This window comes from Zeus faber, assembly GCF_960531495.2.
Source record: "Zeus faber genome assembly, chromosome: 5".
NCBI classification, from domain to species: domain Eukaryota; kingdom Metazoa; phylum Chordata; class Actinopteri; order Zeiformes; family Zeidae; genus Zeus; species Zeus faber.
Genome location: NC_137192.1, coordinates 28,492,898 through 28,512,692, shown reverse-complemented (window position 1 = coordinate 28,512,692; position 19,795 = coordinate 28,492,898). Strand labels below are relative to the sequence as shown.

At 48.7% G+C, this 19,795-nt stretch overlaps 2 protein-coding genes across 2 annotated transcripts; both read left to right on the top strand.

The window, feature by feature from the left end:
- Window positions 1–206: 206 nt before the first annotated feature.
- Window positions 207–12,235, top strand: fam219aa (family with sequence similarity 219 member Aa). The gene is made up of 6 exons (XM_080000318.1): window positions 207–386; window positions 5,960–6,059; window positions 6,441–6,534; window positions 7,318–7,398; window positions 8,580–8,634; window positions 9,033–12,235. The coding sequence occupies exons 1-6, from the start codon at window positions 327–329 to the stop codon at window positions 9,189–9,191; spliced, it is 549 nt and encodes a 182-aa protein (XP_079856444.1). The 5' UTR covers window positions 207–326; the 3' UTR covers window positions 9,192–12,235.
- A 1,039-nt stretch (window positions 12,236–13,274) lies between these two features.
- LOC307230664 (BOS complex subunit ncln) lies at window positions 13,275–18,155 on the top strand (the record flags this gene model as incomplete). Its single annotated transcript, XM_080001102.1, has 15 exons — window positions 13,275–13,419; window positions 13,821–14,011; window positions 14,120–14,264; window positions 15,150–15,247; window positions 15,340–15,417; window positions 15,740–15,843; window positions 15,985–16,073; window positions 16,237–16,376; window positions 16,844–17,022; window positions 17,104–17,191; window positions 17,310–17,348; window positions 17,501–17,673; window positions 17,795–17,848; window positions 17,929–18,007; window positions 18,099–18,155. 15 exons carry the CDS (start codon window positions 13,275–13,277, stop codon window positions 18,153–18,155), a joined length of 1,659 nt encoding a protein of 552 aa, XP_079857228.1.
- Between the last annotated feature and the right edge of the window lie 1,640 nt (window positions 18,156–19,795).

The window sequence follows — 19,795 nt, the reverse complement described above, 5'->3', positions numbered from 1 at the left end:
TGACATATTTCTACACAAGACCGCACTGGTCTATTTGTAATGGCCTTTTGTTTTGCGCTTTCCCCCGCCGTAGGAGCGCAGACATTTCCGAGCGTCGACCGCGATGGAACGCAGCATTCGGCGCGTAGACGTTCCCTGGCCCGTGATTGGCCGGCTACCCGGAAGTGGGGCGGCGCTGCTGTTTTGCTGTCGAGTCACCTCTGTCGGGCTGGAAGAAAACAACGTGGAAATGGCGGAATAAGAGGCTGCGAGTCGAGTGAGAACCGCGACGCGCCGAGAGCGAGAGAGCGGCCGCTTGTGAAAGAGCTTCGCAGCCGTTTTCCAAAATGATGGAAGAGATCGACCGCTTCCAGGTGCCCCCGGTGAACGGGGAGACACAGCCGCTGGTAAGGGGGAGGATGGGATGGGGGGGGCCATGCCATTTTGAATTGACTCCGATTTTTTTTTAATGCGAAACGTCCCGTTTTTGGCGACCGAGGACACAGCACGTCCACGTTTTAACGTCACCGAGCGCACACCGAGAGCTGCTCGGGTTGTCGTCGTACAGCGGGTGGGCGTGATGGGCTTGGCCGGGCTGTCTACGTCTCGCCCGGTGTGAGAGTGAAGGTAAGCCGAGCCCCGAGCCCACCCACCACACGCCGGTCGTCACGCCGCCGTTGTGTTCGGTGCCGTCGGCCGCGGCCGAGACGGTGTTTCAAGCGGAACCGCAAAGAGAGGCGTGGGCACGTTTTTCCCTGTCCCAGAGACCGCACCGGTGGCCGGGCGGCCGGTGGGAGCAGGGCCCGCTACGTGGGGAAGGACGAGGCGGCTCCCAACGGGGAGTCCTCCGACCGGTTCCGAACGGTTGCTGGTCCCACTTCCCCGTTATTGGCAGGGCTGGTAGCGCCGCACACGTACTATTATTATAGTGACACATCTTGTTATTAACGATAGATTTTTGCTCCTCTCACCGTGTTTGAGCCACGTACACGCTAAACATTTAAAAATGACCGACCTGACCCCAACAGGTGCTGTAACTTAGAGAAGCCAGCAAGAATATTCGACTTCTTGTGCCAAAACTTTGCCCAAGAGATTTCTATGGCAACGGGATAATACCATACAGGCAAAGTGCCACCGGGCGAGACATGCTGTGAGAGCAGTAGCGTGGAAAAATTGGTAATAATCATCGTTGAAAATAGTGAGTGTGCACACACACGGGGCCGTCACAGCTTCACTGTTATCTCCCTAACTGGTATAGACAGTCGTGGAGGTCTGGACTGAATCATATCGAACAATAAAATGAGGTTCCAGAGAAAGAAACTCATCAGATAGGGTCCATGGCCCAACGCGGCCATATGCGTATCAAAGTGAGGCTCCCCGTTGTGGAAAAAGGCTGAGAACAACTGATCTGCAAAAACACAACGAGATGTTTGTTGTTCAGAACCCGTCGGTGCAGTGGTGATGTGTGTGTGTGTGTGTGTGCTTCGCTCTTCCAGTGATGAGGGAACAAGTCCGTCTTGGTCTGCGTTGGCCTGAGGCCCATCCTGAGACATGCGAATACTATCAACCTTAACAATGCTGTCCCGTACAAAAAACGACAGGCCATGCAATAGTTTTTCTTTGCTTTGAGCGTTCATTTCGAGTGCTTGAACTCCATTGTTTAAACCGACCAAGCGGACAGTGCTCCCACGCAGGCCTGCTTCTCCACACTCTCCCTGAAACAGCTGTCCCTCTCACTGGGCCGCAGATCCCTGTGCTCTGCACTATTTCCCTGTCTCCTAAGTCTGACACGTCCGAGGGTGCTTGCAACAGGATTCTCGGTGCACACAGAAGGTCTCTGCTTTATTATGCAGGACCAATGGCCTCCCACAATTAAGATGTGAGCAGTCTGCCCCCTGGCATTGGATTCCAGTGGGTTCTTTTTTTTTATGTGAAAGTCAGTCACAATTATTTGCATATGAAATGAGGGCTTACTATTCAAGATTCCGTGTTGACCTTAATTCCCTAAAGATCTTTTGAAACCACAGCTTTCTCTGGTTTTAATCTTTTTCTCACCCTGTGTTTTTTTTAGTATACGTTATGCGTCTTCTGTACATCATTTGCACCCATAGCATTTTTTTCAGTTCCATGTTAACTGTCTCACTCTTCCTAGTTATACATCACATTTATCTTACAATCTCATAGATTTGTGACTCAGCAATTTTTAAACCAGTTGTTATATATTTATTAATCGAATGAATAAAGTTGAAACATTTTTTCAGCCATTACATGGCTGTCCAGGACTTTATGCACTAAAATAGTTAAAAGACATAAAAGACAATACTCTGCAGCGTATTTAAAGTAAACGGTTTGGTCATTTAGTTCAAGTCATGTACATAGTAACATTCCCTGTAATGTAGTCCTGAGGGTTAAAATTAAAGGGGAACAATTAAAATGGGTTAGATATATAGAGTCATTTTGGTGTCCTAAGTTATAAAATGCTGTCTGACCTCACAAATAATATGTACTGCAAGAATGATGGCAATCACTGCACCATTTCTTACTATGAAATATTTGTATTCATGTGACTGTTGATGAGTCAGACAGAAAAAGAGAGAGTCCATGTAATATCGCTACCAAAAATTGGCAGATCATTTCATATGAGAGCACTGGGTGGTGACCTGAGACGGATGGATGCAGCCCATGTCATTGTATGACAGTGTGATCGAGAGCCTAGTCCAGCCACTGTCATTAATAGTGACAGCACACCACTGTTCTGATTGTCACCTGATAGATAAGTCCCAGCTCCTATTGGCCGGGGCAATGCTATGATTGATATTCCCTCCAATCGCATGGTGTCTGTGCTGTGTCAGCAGCTTCCGCGCTCTTCGTCATCAGAGGCAGTAAAACAGCATTCAACAGGGAACAGGCCCACGAAACTGACACACAGAGAGGATACTAGTGTGTGTGTGCGTGTGCGTGTGCGTGTGTGTGTGTGTGCGTGTGCGTGTGCGTGTGCGTGTGCGTGTGCGCGTGTGTGTGTGTGTGTGTGTGTGTGTGTGTGTGTGTGTGTGTGTGTGTGATTGTGTGTGTGAGTGTGTGTGAGACACATTTATGACATTATTTACCTTCTGGCAAACAGTGCGTCACACCTGAATTAATAGGCCACATCATTTGTTTCTCTATGTCCACACGTGGCCTCAACAATGCATACTCTGAATAGACAGCCACAATATATGTGACACTATGTTTACTAGGCTGCTGAGCATTATTGTTGACCAATATATGCAGTGCACTGACCTTGTGGCCTAGTTATTGTTGAGTAAAACAACATATTCAGGGGTGTAAGTAGGGGTGCATAGAAATTTCCATCCCATTTTATTAGAGGACTGTGATGTTTATTCATGGGGTGCACATCTCACAACACTGAAATCCAACATTTGGTTGAGTGAAAGCTGAACCTGGCTTCTCTCAGAGATATGTTTACAAAGGGGCGCAGAGAAGGGGTTTCAGGGTGACTGTCGCTGGCAGAGGTGCACAACTCGAGAATGGAAACGACAAGTTGTGTGTAAAACCAGTAGCATTGGGTTTTAGCCAGTGCCCAACACGGAACTAAAGCAAGATATCTCAACTTCTGACAGTAAAATTAACATTATTGATGGGTATCGGCATATATCGTGTTAAACTGAATCGTTTTGTGATGCATATTGTATTGCCATATTCTGTCTAATACATGGCCCTAATATAAAAAGGAAAATTTAAATGTGCAGGCTTTAGGTGCCATCAAACATAATGAAGCCAGCTTCTCTCTGTTTCCAGGTTCACAGGCCAAATCAAAGGGTGTTTCCTCAAATGGCAGAGGAGGGACCCCTTTCAAAATGATATAAACTGTTCTATTTATGGAATGGGAGAGGCGGCTGTCATCTGGTCTGTTGTTGTTGTTTACCATCCAGCCGTTCGGTGCATTGTTCACGATATTTTATGTTGAGAGAACAACAGCAGCATCTGTCATTGATAGCATAATGCCGAAGCCACTTTCATCATTCACCGCCCGCTCTGCAGAAAAGCTCAAAGCGGTTGGTTTTCTGGATAGATCCTACCTCATATTCATAAAGCAAACAGCGTGTGTGAAAACATGAAAAAAGGAATGGTGGTGCTGCACGTCATGTCTAATGATCCTAGGGAAGTGGCTATCCGTCACAAACCTGAAAGAGTGGGAATGCCTCCTTCATGCACTGGTTTATGTTTTGTTTTTTTGTTGCCAGTCCTCATGAATTATTTCAGCTATCATCAGATGAACCTGTTGTCTTCTTTGAAGCTGATTGGTCCACAAATGAAATAAAAATCATTTTCACTTATGTATTGTTAGTTTTGGGATAGATGTCGGCTCTTTCACACAAAGATGAGTTGCTTTTGGTTGGTTGGTTAGAATGCCATTAAGAGATATTTGATTGATGATTTCAATGTACAGTTCATATTTATAGACTAGGGAGGCGTTAAATACCTCGACGGTCTCGGTGTTGAGCGACAGCAACTTTGGGAGACCGGTGCCCCGGTGATGTGTGCGCTGCTCGGCGATTATATTCCTGTCCTGCCGCAAAAGATCAGAAGCACTGAGTGTCAGCAGCTTTTTGACCGTATTCAAGGTGAGAAAAAAGAAAGTCAAAGGGAGACTTGGAGCATTTAAAGCAACACCAAGCCAACTTTCCATCAGTCTAGAAGAGGGATTCATACCATGGACTTTCTGGAAATGCCAGAATACACTCATATGAGAGCATCCGGCACCAGAATGGATTTGGGAGTTAATTGAAATCCAAAGATGGATAAGATAACACTTTATTGAACACCTGGTTTCACTTGAAAGTGTTATTGAAATGTAATCTAAGTTGCCCATTCAATTCAGTTGCACACTATATTTAATAACGTAACACCTCCAATTGTGCGTTATCAGGCAGAGAAGTTCATATGTAGGTTAGGCTAACATGTTTCAGCTCCAGCTTGGGTCATGCCGCTTGTTTTTATGGCAGCTAAATCCTTGAGGTGACTGGAAGCTAATTGTGAGCCGCTGCCCGGCAGCCTTTCCCCCATGTGTGCTGTGGAATCCCCCCCCCAGTATACAACAAGAGCCGGCCTGTTGGGCTGAGCATAATGTGGGGTTCTGTTAGTGAAGGGGGCCAAGCCCTGGGCCCAGTACGGCCCAGCTCCCCTTCCCTCTGTGTAGGCAATCCTCAACTTCAACAGGACCCCCCTCTGTTCTCCCACGACCTCCTCCTCCCATGTTGTCACCCCCGCTCGCATTGGAGAGAACACCACAGGCATTTAGAGACCTCAGACTGCCCATCTATAGGGCGGCATTGGCCAACAGAATCCCAGCCCGGCTAGCGGGCCCTTCAGAGCTTGCCAGTTTTGTTCGGTTTAGCATTGTATGAATAAAGGAAGGAGGTAGTATTATTTGTCATGATAAATCTTGGGGCCGGTCTCACAAAGTAGGATTTATTGCTTTGTTAGCTGACTTTAAACCTAGTTTGATGCATCCCTGGATTTTCTGTCTCGTGGAGGTAGATCACTATTTTACTGGGGTACATTGGCAGGATCATTTATGTATGTCTAGCCAGCTCTGGGCTGATTAAATTCAGGATTAGGGATCTGAAACAGCTTTTGGACCATTCAGCTGTAGAAAAGTGTCATTTAGTCCCTGACCAACAACCCCCCCCCTTATGGAACATACATTTTCCCTGTATGGAGACTCAATATAAGCTTATTGAGGCTTTAGGGCATTATTTGTGTCAATAAAATACTTGCAATTTTTTCAGAATTTCATTACATAGACCTCAGAAGATGACACAGGCATATGTTTCAAATTAATATCATCTTTAGTGAAAGAATTAAATTAGACAAATGTGAAATTGTATTATGTTATTATACTTACTACCATACGCATTGATTAAGGTAACATAATAGACGACGCATTATCTCACTGTTGCTGTGTTTTCGTGTTTAGGACCCAGCAGCATCCTCCACCTCAGAGGCTGACTCTGATGCCCGAGAGGGAGAGACGGTGGCCATGAACTACAAGCCGTCGCCACTGCAAGTCCAGATAGGTATGGAAAGACACATACTGTACCTGCATGAGTTGTACATGCTAAACGTTTCATAGGAATGAGGCTTTTACAGTCCGTAACTTTTGGAACGTATTTGACGAAAGACCAACAGCAACATGTAGGGATGAGGTTGGTCCAGAGGCCACAGAACTTATACCTAAAAGTTGTTTAGACTGACGACGTTTCATGGCCGCAACGTCAAGGCGTAGGTTTAGCTATAATACAATGTTTATATTATCATTTTTGGCACATGGAAGCATGGGATACCTTTTGTAAATGTTTTTATAAAAAAACACATTACTGAGTGGTGACGGTCGTTGCCGAGACCGAGGCGTGTGGAGTCTCGTGAAGCTGATAACCACACGTCCTGTGGCTGTGCAGAGAAACAGAGGGACCTTGCCAGGAAGGGATCGGTGAAGAACGGCACCGTGGGAAGTCCCGTCAATCAGCAGCCCAAAAAGAATGCCAGGACAAGGTGAGAACTTCACCAGCCCGTCCGCATCTCACCAGCATACCTGTCTCCCCGTGTACCGTCAACAACGGCAATAGTTTGCGTTGCGAGCGCCATGTGTGATTTTGTTGATTTTTGCCGTGCGTCCAAAACAAAATACTGCCACCAACTGAAATACAAAGGCCAGGCCATCATGGCGAGGCCTCAAAGGCCCCAGTTGGCTGCCAGCCTTGTAGGAACGCCGTCAGACTTCCTAATGTCGTCAACAAAAACACAACGATCTGCATTAGAGACAGGGTTTCCTGTGTTCTCTCAATGTCAATGACAATAAAAGATTTAAAGGTTTGACGGGGGAGAAAAAGTTCCCCAAACCCACACTGTGGCTGACTGTCTCATCTGCCTCTTCCTCTTCCAGTCTCTGGTGGATTAGTGGCGATGCCAAGCCGGGTCTGAGCCGTGGGTTTACAGGCCAGAAGATTAGAGCAGCTCCTGCAGGCTGAGTGCAGCAGATTAGCCCCCGTTTGTGGTTCTCCTCTGCATTCTAGGATAGTGTCATGTCCCTGGCAGCGGATGACAAGTCCCCCACTATACCCCCTTGATAATGTGGGGGCAGACATTTTTGTGAATGACCTATTTTTATTTGCCTCCTCTGTCGTATTAGTGCCATTTGATGGAAAAACCATTGTGCTTCCTCCATATAAAAATAAAAAACCTTGTTTTTTGGCATTTTATGTGCACGGATCTCTGATTGTTCATTCGACTGTTTATTCTTCTTTGTTGCGTGCTGTTTTCTGTCCCCTGCTTCAGGTTGGTGGTTCCAAACAAAGGCTACTCCTCCCTAGACCAAAGCCCAGATGAGAAGCCCTTGGTGGCCCTGGACACTGATAGGTGTGTGTTCTGTCTTTTTCCTGTGACATCGAGATCAAAATTGTCAAAGTCGTCCACAAGCTTCAAGGCTGTCCTGAAGATGTTCTTTCATGTTTGCAAAATTCTGAGGTTAAAACTAAAGAGTGGATGAATGGGGCTGGCTGGCTATGGTAGCTCTTATACTAGTAACATGGCGGCTAAATCCATTTCATGACTAGAGTGTGTTATCTGTTGAGGGGATTGTCTAGAAAGGACAAAGCCTCTTGCATTGCTGAGGATCACAATAGGGTTAGGGGTGTTCGGTCCTGCTCCTGTACCGCTGCGTCGGCATTTGGCCCCGGTCCGCTCCTCCATTCGACCCCAGTCGGCTCCTCCATTCGACTCCGCCCTGCCATTTAGCCCGGTCCGCTCCTCCATTCGACTCCGCCAGCTCCTCCATTCGACTTGGTCCGCTCCTCCATTCAGTCGCAGTCGGCTCCTCCATTCGACTCCGCCTGCCATTTGGCCCGGTCCGCTCCTCCATTCGACTCCGCCACCTCCTCCATTCGACTCGGTCCGCTCCTCCATTCGGTCCCAGTCAGCTCCGCCATTCGACTCCGCCCCTCCATTTGGCCCGGTCCGCTCCTCCTTTCGGCTCCGCCCGCTCCTCCATTCCGCCCCGGTCCGCTCCTCCGTTCGACTCCGCCCGCTCCTCCTTTCGACTCTGCCCTCTCCCCCATTTGGCTCGGCCCCTGCCATATCTCTCGCGTGCCATCGGACCCTCGCACAACCAACTCAAGATGACATCACATCTTATTTCGTCACGCGCTCCGTCTGGCACGCTAGGCGTTTCATAGCCGCTCACAACAAACAGCGGCGTTTCCTCCTGCCCGCTCCCACAGCCACCGTGGTCACGGTCGTTGTGGTAGATGTTTCAGAATAATTCATTACGATTTGTGCAGGGCGGTAAAATGACCACGTTAGATAGACTATGCTTCAAACTGGCTGTTGGGTTATTATTGTGTGTCCGTGTGAGATACGGCCATTATAATTCAGCCTTATTATATACTTGTAGATTGTCTATCAGATTGTGAAGCTTTATTCTCATGGAAATATCACTTCATCTACTTCTCTGCCGAGGCGTGAAACAAGTCCCGCCATTTTGGGCTTTTGTGCTGGTCCACGTGTCTTACCGTAGAAATCTCCCTTCTCCCCTTTTCCAGCGACGACGACTTTGACGTGTCCAGATACTCCTCATCGGGATATTCCTCGGCCGAGGTGAGATGTCTGAGGGACCAGGTATCTATGCAATACACCGTAGGTAGTAATGTCACTGTGCCGACGGCCTCATTTGGTTGTAACCGCTGACATCGCCGCCATCACCCTGTCCCACACACCCACGTCAGGTATCCGTCCACCCACTGGCCCGGGGAGGTGGAGGAAGTAAGTGAATGAGTCGGTCCTCGATGGAGACGAGGAGCTGCAAAGCACCACCCGATCTCCTGCCCCTCCATTCTGTGTGCTCATTAAACGTCTTTTTGTTCTGACCAGCTACTTCATGTGTGGATACTGGTATTTCAGTCTGTAGTACACAGTATATGTAGTGTGTAAGTTTGTCTGCGGCTCCAGTGCCCCAAGCCCTGATGTTTGCCGTGTGTTCCCTGAACCCCCTGCAGCAGATCAACCAGGACCTGAACATCCAGCTCCTGAAGGACGGCTACCGGCTCGACGAGATCCCGGACGACGAGGACCTGGACCTGATCCCCCCCAAAGCCGTCAACTCCACCTGCATATGCTGCCAGGCGGCTCCGTCCACCGCCTGTCAAATCCAGTAGCGAGGAATCTCCACTTGCCCCGCCCCCCCCGACCCCCGCCCCCACCGCCTCCCGCCTCCACCCTTATACCCCGCCGCTCTGAAGTGAATTGACTGGCCAAGGCGCTGCGCTGGGGGGAAAAAAAACTATTCAGTTACTTTTGGGCAAAACAAAAACTGCAGTGTCAGTGGCATAAAGGGAAAAGAAAAAAAGAGTTTATTCAAGTTTTTTTTTTTTTTTTTTTTTTTTTCTTCCTCTTTTTGTTTCAAGTCGGGAAAAGGATTCAAATATTGAGAAGAGGGTTAAGTACGCTCCTCCTATGGTAGGATCTGTGCTCCGACTTATCCTCAGGAGCGGGAGTTCAGAGGAGATGTTTCGGCGAAGGAAACCCCCGAAAAAAAGGAAAATGCTGGGAGCAAATTTCTTCTCCTTTTGTGAGTCTTTCATTATTTTTAATTTTTTATCCCCCCCCCCCATCCTCTTGCCGACTCCCTGTGACGGAAGGGACCGTCGAAGATCAAAAAGAAAAAGGGAACGAAGAGCCTCTGGGAAGCGGCGGCATGCGTCAAGTTGGGAGAACACGGGGTCCGGCTTCTCATCTTCTCTTTCTTTGGTCCCTTTTCATCCGCCTGCTCTGTCTTCCTGTGTGTGTGTGTGTGTGTGTGTGTGTGTGTGTGTGTGTGTGTGTGTGTGTGTGTGTGTGTGTGTGTGTGTGTGTGTGTGTGTGTGTGTGTGTGTGTGTGTGTGCACGCGCTGCTATGACACTAATGCTTACAATGCCAACATCTATGTACAGTCAAGTTAAAAAAAAAAAAAAAACAACAACAAAAAAAACGTGGACGGCTGTTGTTCTGGAGGCGTAACCTCTTCAATATGTGCGGTTCAGATAAGTATTTTATAATGGGGGGGAGAAAACAGCAGAAAACCGTCTGGCATGTTGCTTGTCATGTTGTGTCCTAACAAACAGCCCATGCAGAGATAACTCAATGGCCTTTGTTTCCAAGCTCCCATCTTAGTGCCAAGCTGAGGCATCCATGTAGCGCTCAGCGTCTTAGACCCAGCAGCGACCTCCATCATATCTACACTGAATGGCGTAACAGTTTTTATATATATATATATATATATATATATATATATATATATATATATATATCCCCTTTATCTTTATTTGTTGGTGGAGCCCCGAACAGCAAAACAGGGTTTTTTGGTGCGTGCGGGGGAAAGCGCCATTGACTTATTCTTTATGGCAGAACCACAAAACAAGGCCCTTAGAAGGATAAGTGAGTGGAATGACAACACGTCTTCAGCTGAAACCCCAACGAGTTGGACGGATCCATTGACATGCGTTGGTTTGAGGGAACGATGGGTGTTGTGCCGACTAGGAAATGAATCTCAGCGCCCTCCGTAGGACACGCCCTTCTTTTGTTACATGATGGCGAACGGTTAGAATTTTATTTTTGGTAGATTCACTTTTCTTTTTTTTTTTTCTTTTGTTTTTGGCGATGTGTGTTTCAACATTTGCACATGTTCTTTATGACGATTGATGTAACACGACTCAAACACACAACTGTTACTTGTGGAATGAACACTATATATGTAGCACCTGACGTGGACATGGATTTAAATATGATCATATACCGTGGAAAGGGAAAGCGTACCATTTTGTTTGCATTGTTTACATCGATTTGGAATGTCCACGGAGCACTACACTTATGTTCATGAGACAAAGCTTTCCATGGTGGTTGGGATTTTTTTTTTATTTTAGGTTGCATCCCCCCCTTTCGTTTTTCTGTACGTTCATGTTCTGGTAGTACCCTGTAAAAGGAAAAATATGTCATGTTTATTTTGGCATATTTAAACTAGGTATGCCCTTATTCTACATATGAACACCCTGACGAAGGTAAATGGGATCGAGGGATCAGATGTGTTTGTTTTAGTTCATTCCTACGGTTTCATTCCTAAAATAAGTTTTGTTGTTCGTCCACACACACACACACACACACACACACACACACACACACACACACACACACACACACACACACACACACACACACACACACACACACACACACACACACACACACACACACACACGAACGAGTGTTTGTGGTGGTCAGACCCTGCGCTGCAGATATGGGACGTCACTGTGTGCATGTCAAATCAGAAGAACAAACGCTGACTTCCTGTGCTGGTGTTGGACGTCAGGCCGCACAGTGTTCCAGGCTTTATGTTTTTGTTACAACATTTCAAACAGGTTTTTTATTTGATCACAATGATCTGGAAAGTGTCAAGGAAAAACAAGCCGATCATTTTGCGAAAAGAGATTGTGCGATCGAGGAGGATCTTTGACCGTCCCTGAATGTGTAGGATATCCCCCTCTTCAGGTCTGGAGGAATAAAAAAAAAAAAAGAAAACAAAGGTCAAAGGTAGATTTTAAAGGTCAAAAAAGACGACGGTTGTGAAGTCCGAACCGCGGCAGGTAAATAAATCATCAGTATTATCGTTTTTAGTTCCTTAACGGGCAATCCTCTTCTCTCCATCGCATGTCGGTGCTGAGCAGCGTGGAACCGGTTTTCGCTCTGTACACGACGCCGGTTCTGATTGGACGATGACGAGCAGGTAACGGGAACATGACTTTGGGATGGTTCGACCGGGGGGCTCCCCCTGTGTGGCTGAGGTGCTGTCTACTGTAAAAACAAGCAGGGAGGTCGCCGTCGTTCCTGTTGCGTCAGTCCAGCGCGGTCCTCTCCTCGTGCACTACTTTTGACCGTTAGGGTGTTTATTTAGTCGTCTAGCCTCACTCACCTCTCAAGTTTACTTAAGTAGATTCTGCCTTAAGTAATGTATAATAGCCAGAGGATTTATTGATCAGCAAGTTTGTACGTTTTAATTTATTTAAGTATGATAAATTATGCATTTTAACAGAAGAGGTTTCTTTTTATTTGTCAGATGCTTATTGTAATGATTGTAAAGACAAATGTGAGCTGTTCCATTTAGTATTTAACAGTATTAATGTTCTGTGTAGTGTAACATCAAAAAATAAATATCAGATATCTGATGACCGCAATTGTCTCATGATTTTATAGTTAACTATTTGTTTTTATTCAAAGATTTTTGTACTTATATTTCTAGTTTGTTTTTTTGTTTCTTTTGCCAATTTCTGTGGAAACCTTTGCCAGGTTATTGTGTGTGTGTGTGTGTGTGTCCGTCCACATACACTGTATATATGAAATGAGGGATGCTCTATATAGTCATCTACAGCTGTGATTCGTCGCCTTTTTTCTTAGCAAGGACCCTTCACTTGATACGCATAAGACCACGGACCACATTTCATGAGATTTGGTCTGATAGATTTATACTGTTAGAGGTGATTTAATCCAAACTTCCATACCTCTGTGTACTACAGTTAGGGACATAAGTGAAACTAGGCTCATCAAAACATTCATTATTGTACATTCTCTCTGGAACAAACAATTCATCATTTTGCTGGGGGCCCCGTGGAACCTCCTGAAAGACCCCTGTGGGACCCCGCCTTGAGAACCACCAATCGAGAGAGTTTGTGATTGCCTGCAGAAGTGAAGTGTGACATCACAGGACACGGACAAGATACTTAGCAGTTGTAGTGTGTGCGTGTGTGTGATTAGCCTACAGTTGATCCGTTCGGAGCAGATGGTAAACGCTGGCTAAGCTGGCCCTTCCAGTCCCAGGAGTGAGTTAGTTTGGAGTAGCGCTGAAGTCGGAAACACAAGACAGCCGAGGTCCCAGGAGGAAGGAGTCCAGGACGACGGTGAGTAACCGTTCTCTAGAGTAGGAAACTCCTTGTCGACGGCTTGGCTTGGTGCAACCTCCGGCCCTGGGGGTCGTTACGGCTCTATAGGTCCCGTGGGGGCTGTGATGTGGAGTGCCATCAACGTGTGGCCGCACTGTCTTTACCTCAAACTGACGCCGCCCAATATAGCTGCGCGGTTGTAACTGAGATACAGTCCCTTCACCGAATCCATAACAATACGGCACTGGATTGGATCGCGGGTGGAATTAGTGGTGTTTGTCGCACGGGTTCTAACCAAACAACCGACCCCGCCGTGCCAGGATCGCAGCACCATGTCTCTGGGGGGATGGACCCTGGCGGCCGCTCTGCTGCTGCTGGGCGTGCCCTCGCTGCGGGCCTCCGCCCTGACTGCCCTCTCCTCCTACGAGTTCACCGCCTACCGGATGCAGCACTACAACCTGGGGCCACACAAACACGGTGAGCTCGCCCTCGTGGAGGCTGTCGTGGGATGGAACAACAGAACATTTTTGTATGTAACCATGTTTGTGCACTGCTGTTTAATTGAGGGATACAGAATTTTCAATGTTTAAAGGGAACTCCTTTATAATAAAATTTGGGATTTCCTTGAACACAATAATTTCATAGATTTTCGCTTTAAATCCCTGGATCAGAATTCAATGTTTTGTAATGTTTTTCTGTTCGCCGTTGTGACCTTTTCACCTTGCCTCATGGAGGGATAATATAACAAGGGGCATGGTCAGAGTGGAGTCACTAGTAATTAAACATGGCGTCCCCCTCGCGGCGCCTGCCAACATGTCTCCCCTCGTCAGGGCGTGACCTTGGGGCTGAGCTCTCCGTCCTTCTGTCTCCCCGCTCAGGCTGCCGCGGGGCCATCGTGGTGGCAGAGGTGCGGTCGTCGGACGAGCCCGTGTTGACGCGGCGCTGCGTGGTCATGAAGGTCCGGGACTTCACCACGGAGAAGTACCACGAGGCCCAAAGGCAGAGTGCCGCCGCGGTCCTGATCCTGCTGCCCCGAAACACCTCGGCCGTGCCCCTCGACGCCGTACAGGTGGCTGGATGCTGTAGCGTCGGTGTAAAATGATGTTCCAAACGTCTGGTGTTTCTCTGTGACCTCGATACATGTTTCACTGCGAACCCTCTCCCTCCCTCGTCCCAGTCGTTCATGGTGAGTGAGAGCGAGGTCCTGCTGAAGGAGACCCTCATGCCGGTGTACGTGGCCCCTGAGGACGAGCAGCTCCTCTACATGTACGAGGAGGTGAAGCAGGCCGCCGCCTCACGCACCTCCTCCATATTCGTCAGAGGTGAGAACAGGATGGATGGATGGATGAAGAGATGGATGGAAGGATGAGGAGATGGATGGATGAAGAGATGGATGAATGAAGAGGTGGATAGATGGATGGATGGACGAAGAGATGGATGATGAAGAGATGGATAAAGAGATGGATGGATGAAGCGATGGATGGATGGATGGATGGATGAAGAGATGGATGAGGAGATGGATGGATAGATGGATGGATGAAGAGATGGATGGATGGGTGGATGAAGAGATGGATGATGAAGAGATGGATGATGAGGAGATGGGTGGATGGCTGAAGAGATGGATGGATGGATGAAGAGATGGATTGATGGGTGGATGAAGAGATGGGTGGATGAAGAGATGGATTGATGGGTGGGTGAAGAGATGGATGGATGAAGAGATGGGTGGATGGATGAGGGCATGGATGGATGAAGAGAGGGGTGGATCGATGAAGAGATGGATGGATGAAGAGATGGATGAAGAGATGGATGGACGAAGAGATGGGTGGATGGATGAAGAGATGGATGGATGAAGAGATGGGTGGATGGATGAAGAGATGGATGGATGGATGAAGAGATGGGTGGATGAAGAGATGGATGCATGGATGGATGGATGAAGAGATGGATGGATGGATGAAGACATGGATGGATGGATGAAGAGATGGATGGATGGACTCGCCGACTGATGCAGTGTAAAACCGTCGCGTCGGTGAAGCGACGGTGAAGCTCTCTGGAAGACGTTATATACGGTCAACAATATCAAGGCCTGGAATTCATCAATGGACAAATTGATTTTTGATTGATTTCCTTCAATAATAATTCAGTTTGCACAGTGAATCCCGTGAGTCGCTCACTCCGTTTTGCTGGGCCTCTGTTTGCGCTGCGCCCAGTCCTTCGCAGCATGGTCACAGCCACGGCCTTCCAGATCCTGGTGAGCAGCAACAGCCCCATCCAGGCCGTCACCGACACCACGCTGGTCACGCTGGAGGTGGGTGTGGTTCTCGCGTCCGTGTCAAGTTAGAGGCTCCGTTTCGCACTGACGCGGCAACCTGTCCTCCACGTGTCGGTGGGTTGTTTCAGGGAGTTCTGCCCGGCGCCGGGGACGACCCCCCGACCGTCGTCGTCACCGCCCACTACGACGCCTACGGCCTGGCTCCGGTGAGTCCGCGTGCGGGGGCGGACTCGTCCTGTCGCACGGGGGTCTGCAAAGACGGCGTTGTTCGCAGCGTGGGTGTGTAGCCGCGAACGTTTGGCTGCAGCTCACAGGACGGGCGGGAGTTTTTAGTCCCATTGAAGTGATGGCACATTTTGTGGGAGGTTCCTGGGCGTGAGGAAGATTGGGACGGAGTCGAATGTCGCACCGTACCCGGTGCCTGCGGGGGCATTATGATCCCTCGATGCCATCATATGCGCAACTTTTGAAAGTGATGACAGTGGTGGTGGTGGTGTGTTGATGTATGCTCGTATTTATGTGCGACAGTGGTTGTCACATGGGGCGGACTCAAACGGCAGTGGAGTCACAATTCTGCTGGAGCTGGCTCGCCTCTTCCAAAAACTCTACAGCAGCCCCGGCACCAGACCTCCGTAAGTTCAGAGTCATATTCTGAACACAACACACAAAAACGACACTCGTCATTGTCATCATTATTGTTTTTGTTGTATGGATGGCTCAAACAGGAATCACATCACTACCTCGGTGTAAATGTTTTGTTTGAATTTGATCAGATTTCACTTGATGTTCTCCCTGACCGGAGGAGGCAAATACAACTTCTTGGGCACCAAGAGGTGGATTGAGGAGAATCTGGACCATGCTGGTTAAAAATGCATTTTTATTTATTTTCTGACTGTATTATAACAATAAGATATAAAAAAAAGATAGTTTTTTTTTTTTCCTGAGATCAGCCCAATAGATGGGCATTCCCCATCAAAACGGTACGATATCTTCTCACCCACATGTTGGTTTTTCGCCCCGAGCAGAGTCCAGTCTTCTCCATGACAACGTAGCGTTTGTTTTGTGTTTGGACACCCTGGCAAACGGCGACGCCCTCCACATGCACGTGTCTCGGCCTCCCAAACCGGACACGCCTATGTACGCGTTCATACGGCAGCTGGAGGAGGTAACGCCTCTCATTTTCTACTTTGAATTGTGGTGTTACAGTCGCTCACATCCAAAACAATAGGCAATAATAATGAAGAAATAGAATAAAAGAAAATAAATAAACAACAAATACAATATATAATGAACTTAACATTTAAAAAATAATAATTTAAATACATCAAAAAAATTAAGTTATAAAAAAGAAAATTCTTAATCAAATGAATCCTAAAAATGTTCTTTTGCAATATACAATAATTAAAAATAAACACTCAACAACTGTATCAACAATTAATATTCCCCCAAAAATCTAGATAAAAAGATATATGAAAAATAAATAAACTATAAAATAAAAGCTCTGCATATACTGTGACTACTTCCTATGACCTCCCTCGTCCAGATGAGAGGATTCAGTCCACCCAGTGTAGCTCCATGTAGTCACCTCCACATCGCTCTGCCCTGTAATTTCGACGACTCGTCCTTGTGCAGGTGGTGTCTTCAAGGTTCTCCTGGGTCAATCTGGAAATGGTCCATAAGAAGATCAACCTGGTGGACACGGCGGTGGCGTGGGAGCACGAGTGCTACGGCCTGCGCAGGATCCCGGGGTTCACCCTCTCCCACCTGGACGACCCCAAATCCGAGCTCCGGGGCTCCATCCTGGACACCATGTGAGGCTCGCGAACGGCTCCGCCCGCCCCCCTGTGATCTGAGGTGTGACTCCGCCCTGACGTGCGATGTCCTCCAAACAGGTCCCACGTGGATTTTAGGAAACTGAAACGGAACGGCGTCATCATCGCCGAATCCTTGGCGCGGTTCATGTACAACCTCTCTGACAAGGTGATTACCGGCTTTCCAAAAGCTTTTTTGGAGTAGCTGACGCGCTCTGAACACTCCAGTATCAGCGTGGGCGCGGGCCGTTCGGACTAACTCGCCGTTTCCCGCCCTCTCCCCCCAGGGTTCCCCGAAAGACATCCAGGTGTTCAAGGGCCAAATGGTGAGTCCGCCGGTGCCGACGCCGCCGCACTGTCTTGTGTGTCTAGCGGTTGCCCTCGCTTCAAAGTGCTCTGCGGCTTTTTTCGGTCGGACTCGTCCCCCGGGATCCGCCGCTTCAAATTTGGGTGTGTTCCGCGGGCGTCTCCCCCCCAGGACTTCCAGGACAGTCGCCTGTCCAGCCTGATGGCGTCGCTGACCTCCGTCCCCCGGGCCGCGCAGCTGCTGGACAAGGAGCCCGGACCCATCCTGCTGGTCAACACCCTGGAGCACGAGTTGAGACGCTACCTGATGCAGGTGCACCGGCACACCTTCCGACAGGACAAAAGGTAGAACAGTAGGACGGACTCCCCGGGTGTAACGCACCAACTCTCTCTTATCGATGGGTACGTAGGACTCGTACCGAGAGCCAGAACATCACGTCAGATTAAACAATTCGCTATTTTCCAGAGACCCTGATATGACGTTTTTCGAGCAGATGAATCAGCCTATAATGATGTACAGGTAAAGAAATAGAAAACCTTGTCCTCTCCATGGTGTTGCGGGCAAACCTTGTTAAAATGTGACGTCCTTTGCGGCGGCAGGGTGAAGCCGGCGGCCTTCGACCTCTTCCTGGGGGGCTGCATCGCCGCTTATTTGGGCATCGTTTACTACGCCATCCAGGTAAGCGTCCCAACGACTCCAATCCGTGCACCGCGTGTCGCGATTGAGTCACGAGACGCCGGGCGCTCAACGCCCTCCGTTTCTTTTGCAGAGTTGCGGCTATCTCTACACCCGACTCAAAGCGGCGGTGAAATCCAAGCATCAGTGAGCGCCGCGGCGGAGACACCAGGACCGCCGCTCTGTCGGCGGAAACTCTCCGCTGCCCCCTCTGGACGTTGCGGTTCTGCGCAATCGGGGGTAATGTGGAACGGATGGAGGTTCGATTTCCGCAACGTGCGTTGAAACGGACATATAAACAAAAAAAAATATTATTTTGTAGTATTTTCAATAAAATGTGCTGATAACAATGCATTGAAATGTTTTTCTAATAGATTGATGTGAAGGCAGAATATGTCACCCACCTCCCCTCCCCCCAAATAAAATAAACAAATAAAGCAAGCAACGCGCTGCAGCTGGAGCTCTGACCTGGGTCTTGTTTTAAACATCTAATCATCCCCTGGTTGCTGATACAGGGTTACAATCATTAGCCCGGGGGCCCCCCTGCTGTGCCGTGCGTTGCCTGGACTGGAGCAGCGCGCAGGGAGACAAACAGCCGGGACCCTGAGAGAACGCCGAAGACACATAGAAACCACTATTACACTTGGTCAATTATTGATGGAGATATAGTCTGCACAGAGGTGACCCTGGACGACGGGAAGCGTTGGGGGGGGGGTCTTAAAATGCTCCGTTTTCCTTGGCCCTCGTAAGATTGATTCGGTGTTAACTACAAGACGGCTGCACCGCTGGGGGTGGGATCCTCGGGGCTCGAGGTGTTTGCTGGGAGCTTTGCACGGACCTGCGTAATGATAGGTAAACCGAGGTGTGTTTGTCTCTGTGGGGGGGCCGCAGGCTGACTGAACCGTGCTGTGGGGTGGGTGGGGGTGGATTAGCGGCGGAGAGCGAAGGCGATGCGGAGGGCTGAGGACGATCTGGGTCAGGCTGGGACACTGCTCTGTTTTTTTTTTACGCTTCAACTTATGACTGTACTTGGATCGTAGCCACGTTTTTCTGCCCCCAATTTGGATGCCACCGTCAGCCGCGCGAGGAAACAGCGTTAAAAGGCCATTGTAGTCACGTCAAACCAGGAAACTGGTGCAGCATGTCAAGTGAGAAAGGTGCAGAAAAAGAGAGCTGAGGGGAGACGGGGAGGAGCCACCGGGTGAGACAGGGGGAGGAGGGACGACTTTATTATGAAGTCTGTGGTGGAGATGGACTGTTCCTGAGGCAGAACCTCGGAAGCAGAACCTCAGAGGCAGAACCTGGGAGGCAGAACCTTGGGAAATAATCGAGGAGGAAGAAGGAAGATGGGTCCCCAGGTCCAGATCAGCACGTACTCGGAGCAGTTTGCCTCCCCCGGCGGAGGGTCTCCGGCCCGGGCCCGGCCCTCCTCATCGACCCGCAGGAACAACCCCCACCCCCAGCCGGTAAGCAGTGGAAAGAAGCTTTTTCGAAAAGGGTGGAGGAAAAAAACGAAAACGTTTCAGAGTTGGATTTTACCCTTGGTCCGTTTTCATATACGTTTTCAATACATCATTAAATATTCGAAGGACGAAGCTAAATCATTCCGACTGGGTTCAAGTGGGGTCAAGTGGGGTCACACGGCACCTCTCGGGTCACATTATTGTCGTCCGACCCCCTGCGTGGCGGCTCTTCATTAGGTCCAGACGGGGACCTCTTCTGCTAATTGGTGTAGCTGGGGGGGTGGGGGTGGCAGGAAGCTGCATCGCATCTATTATTCAGAGCCTCCCC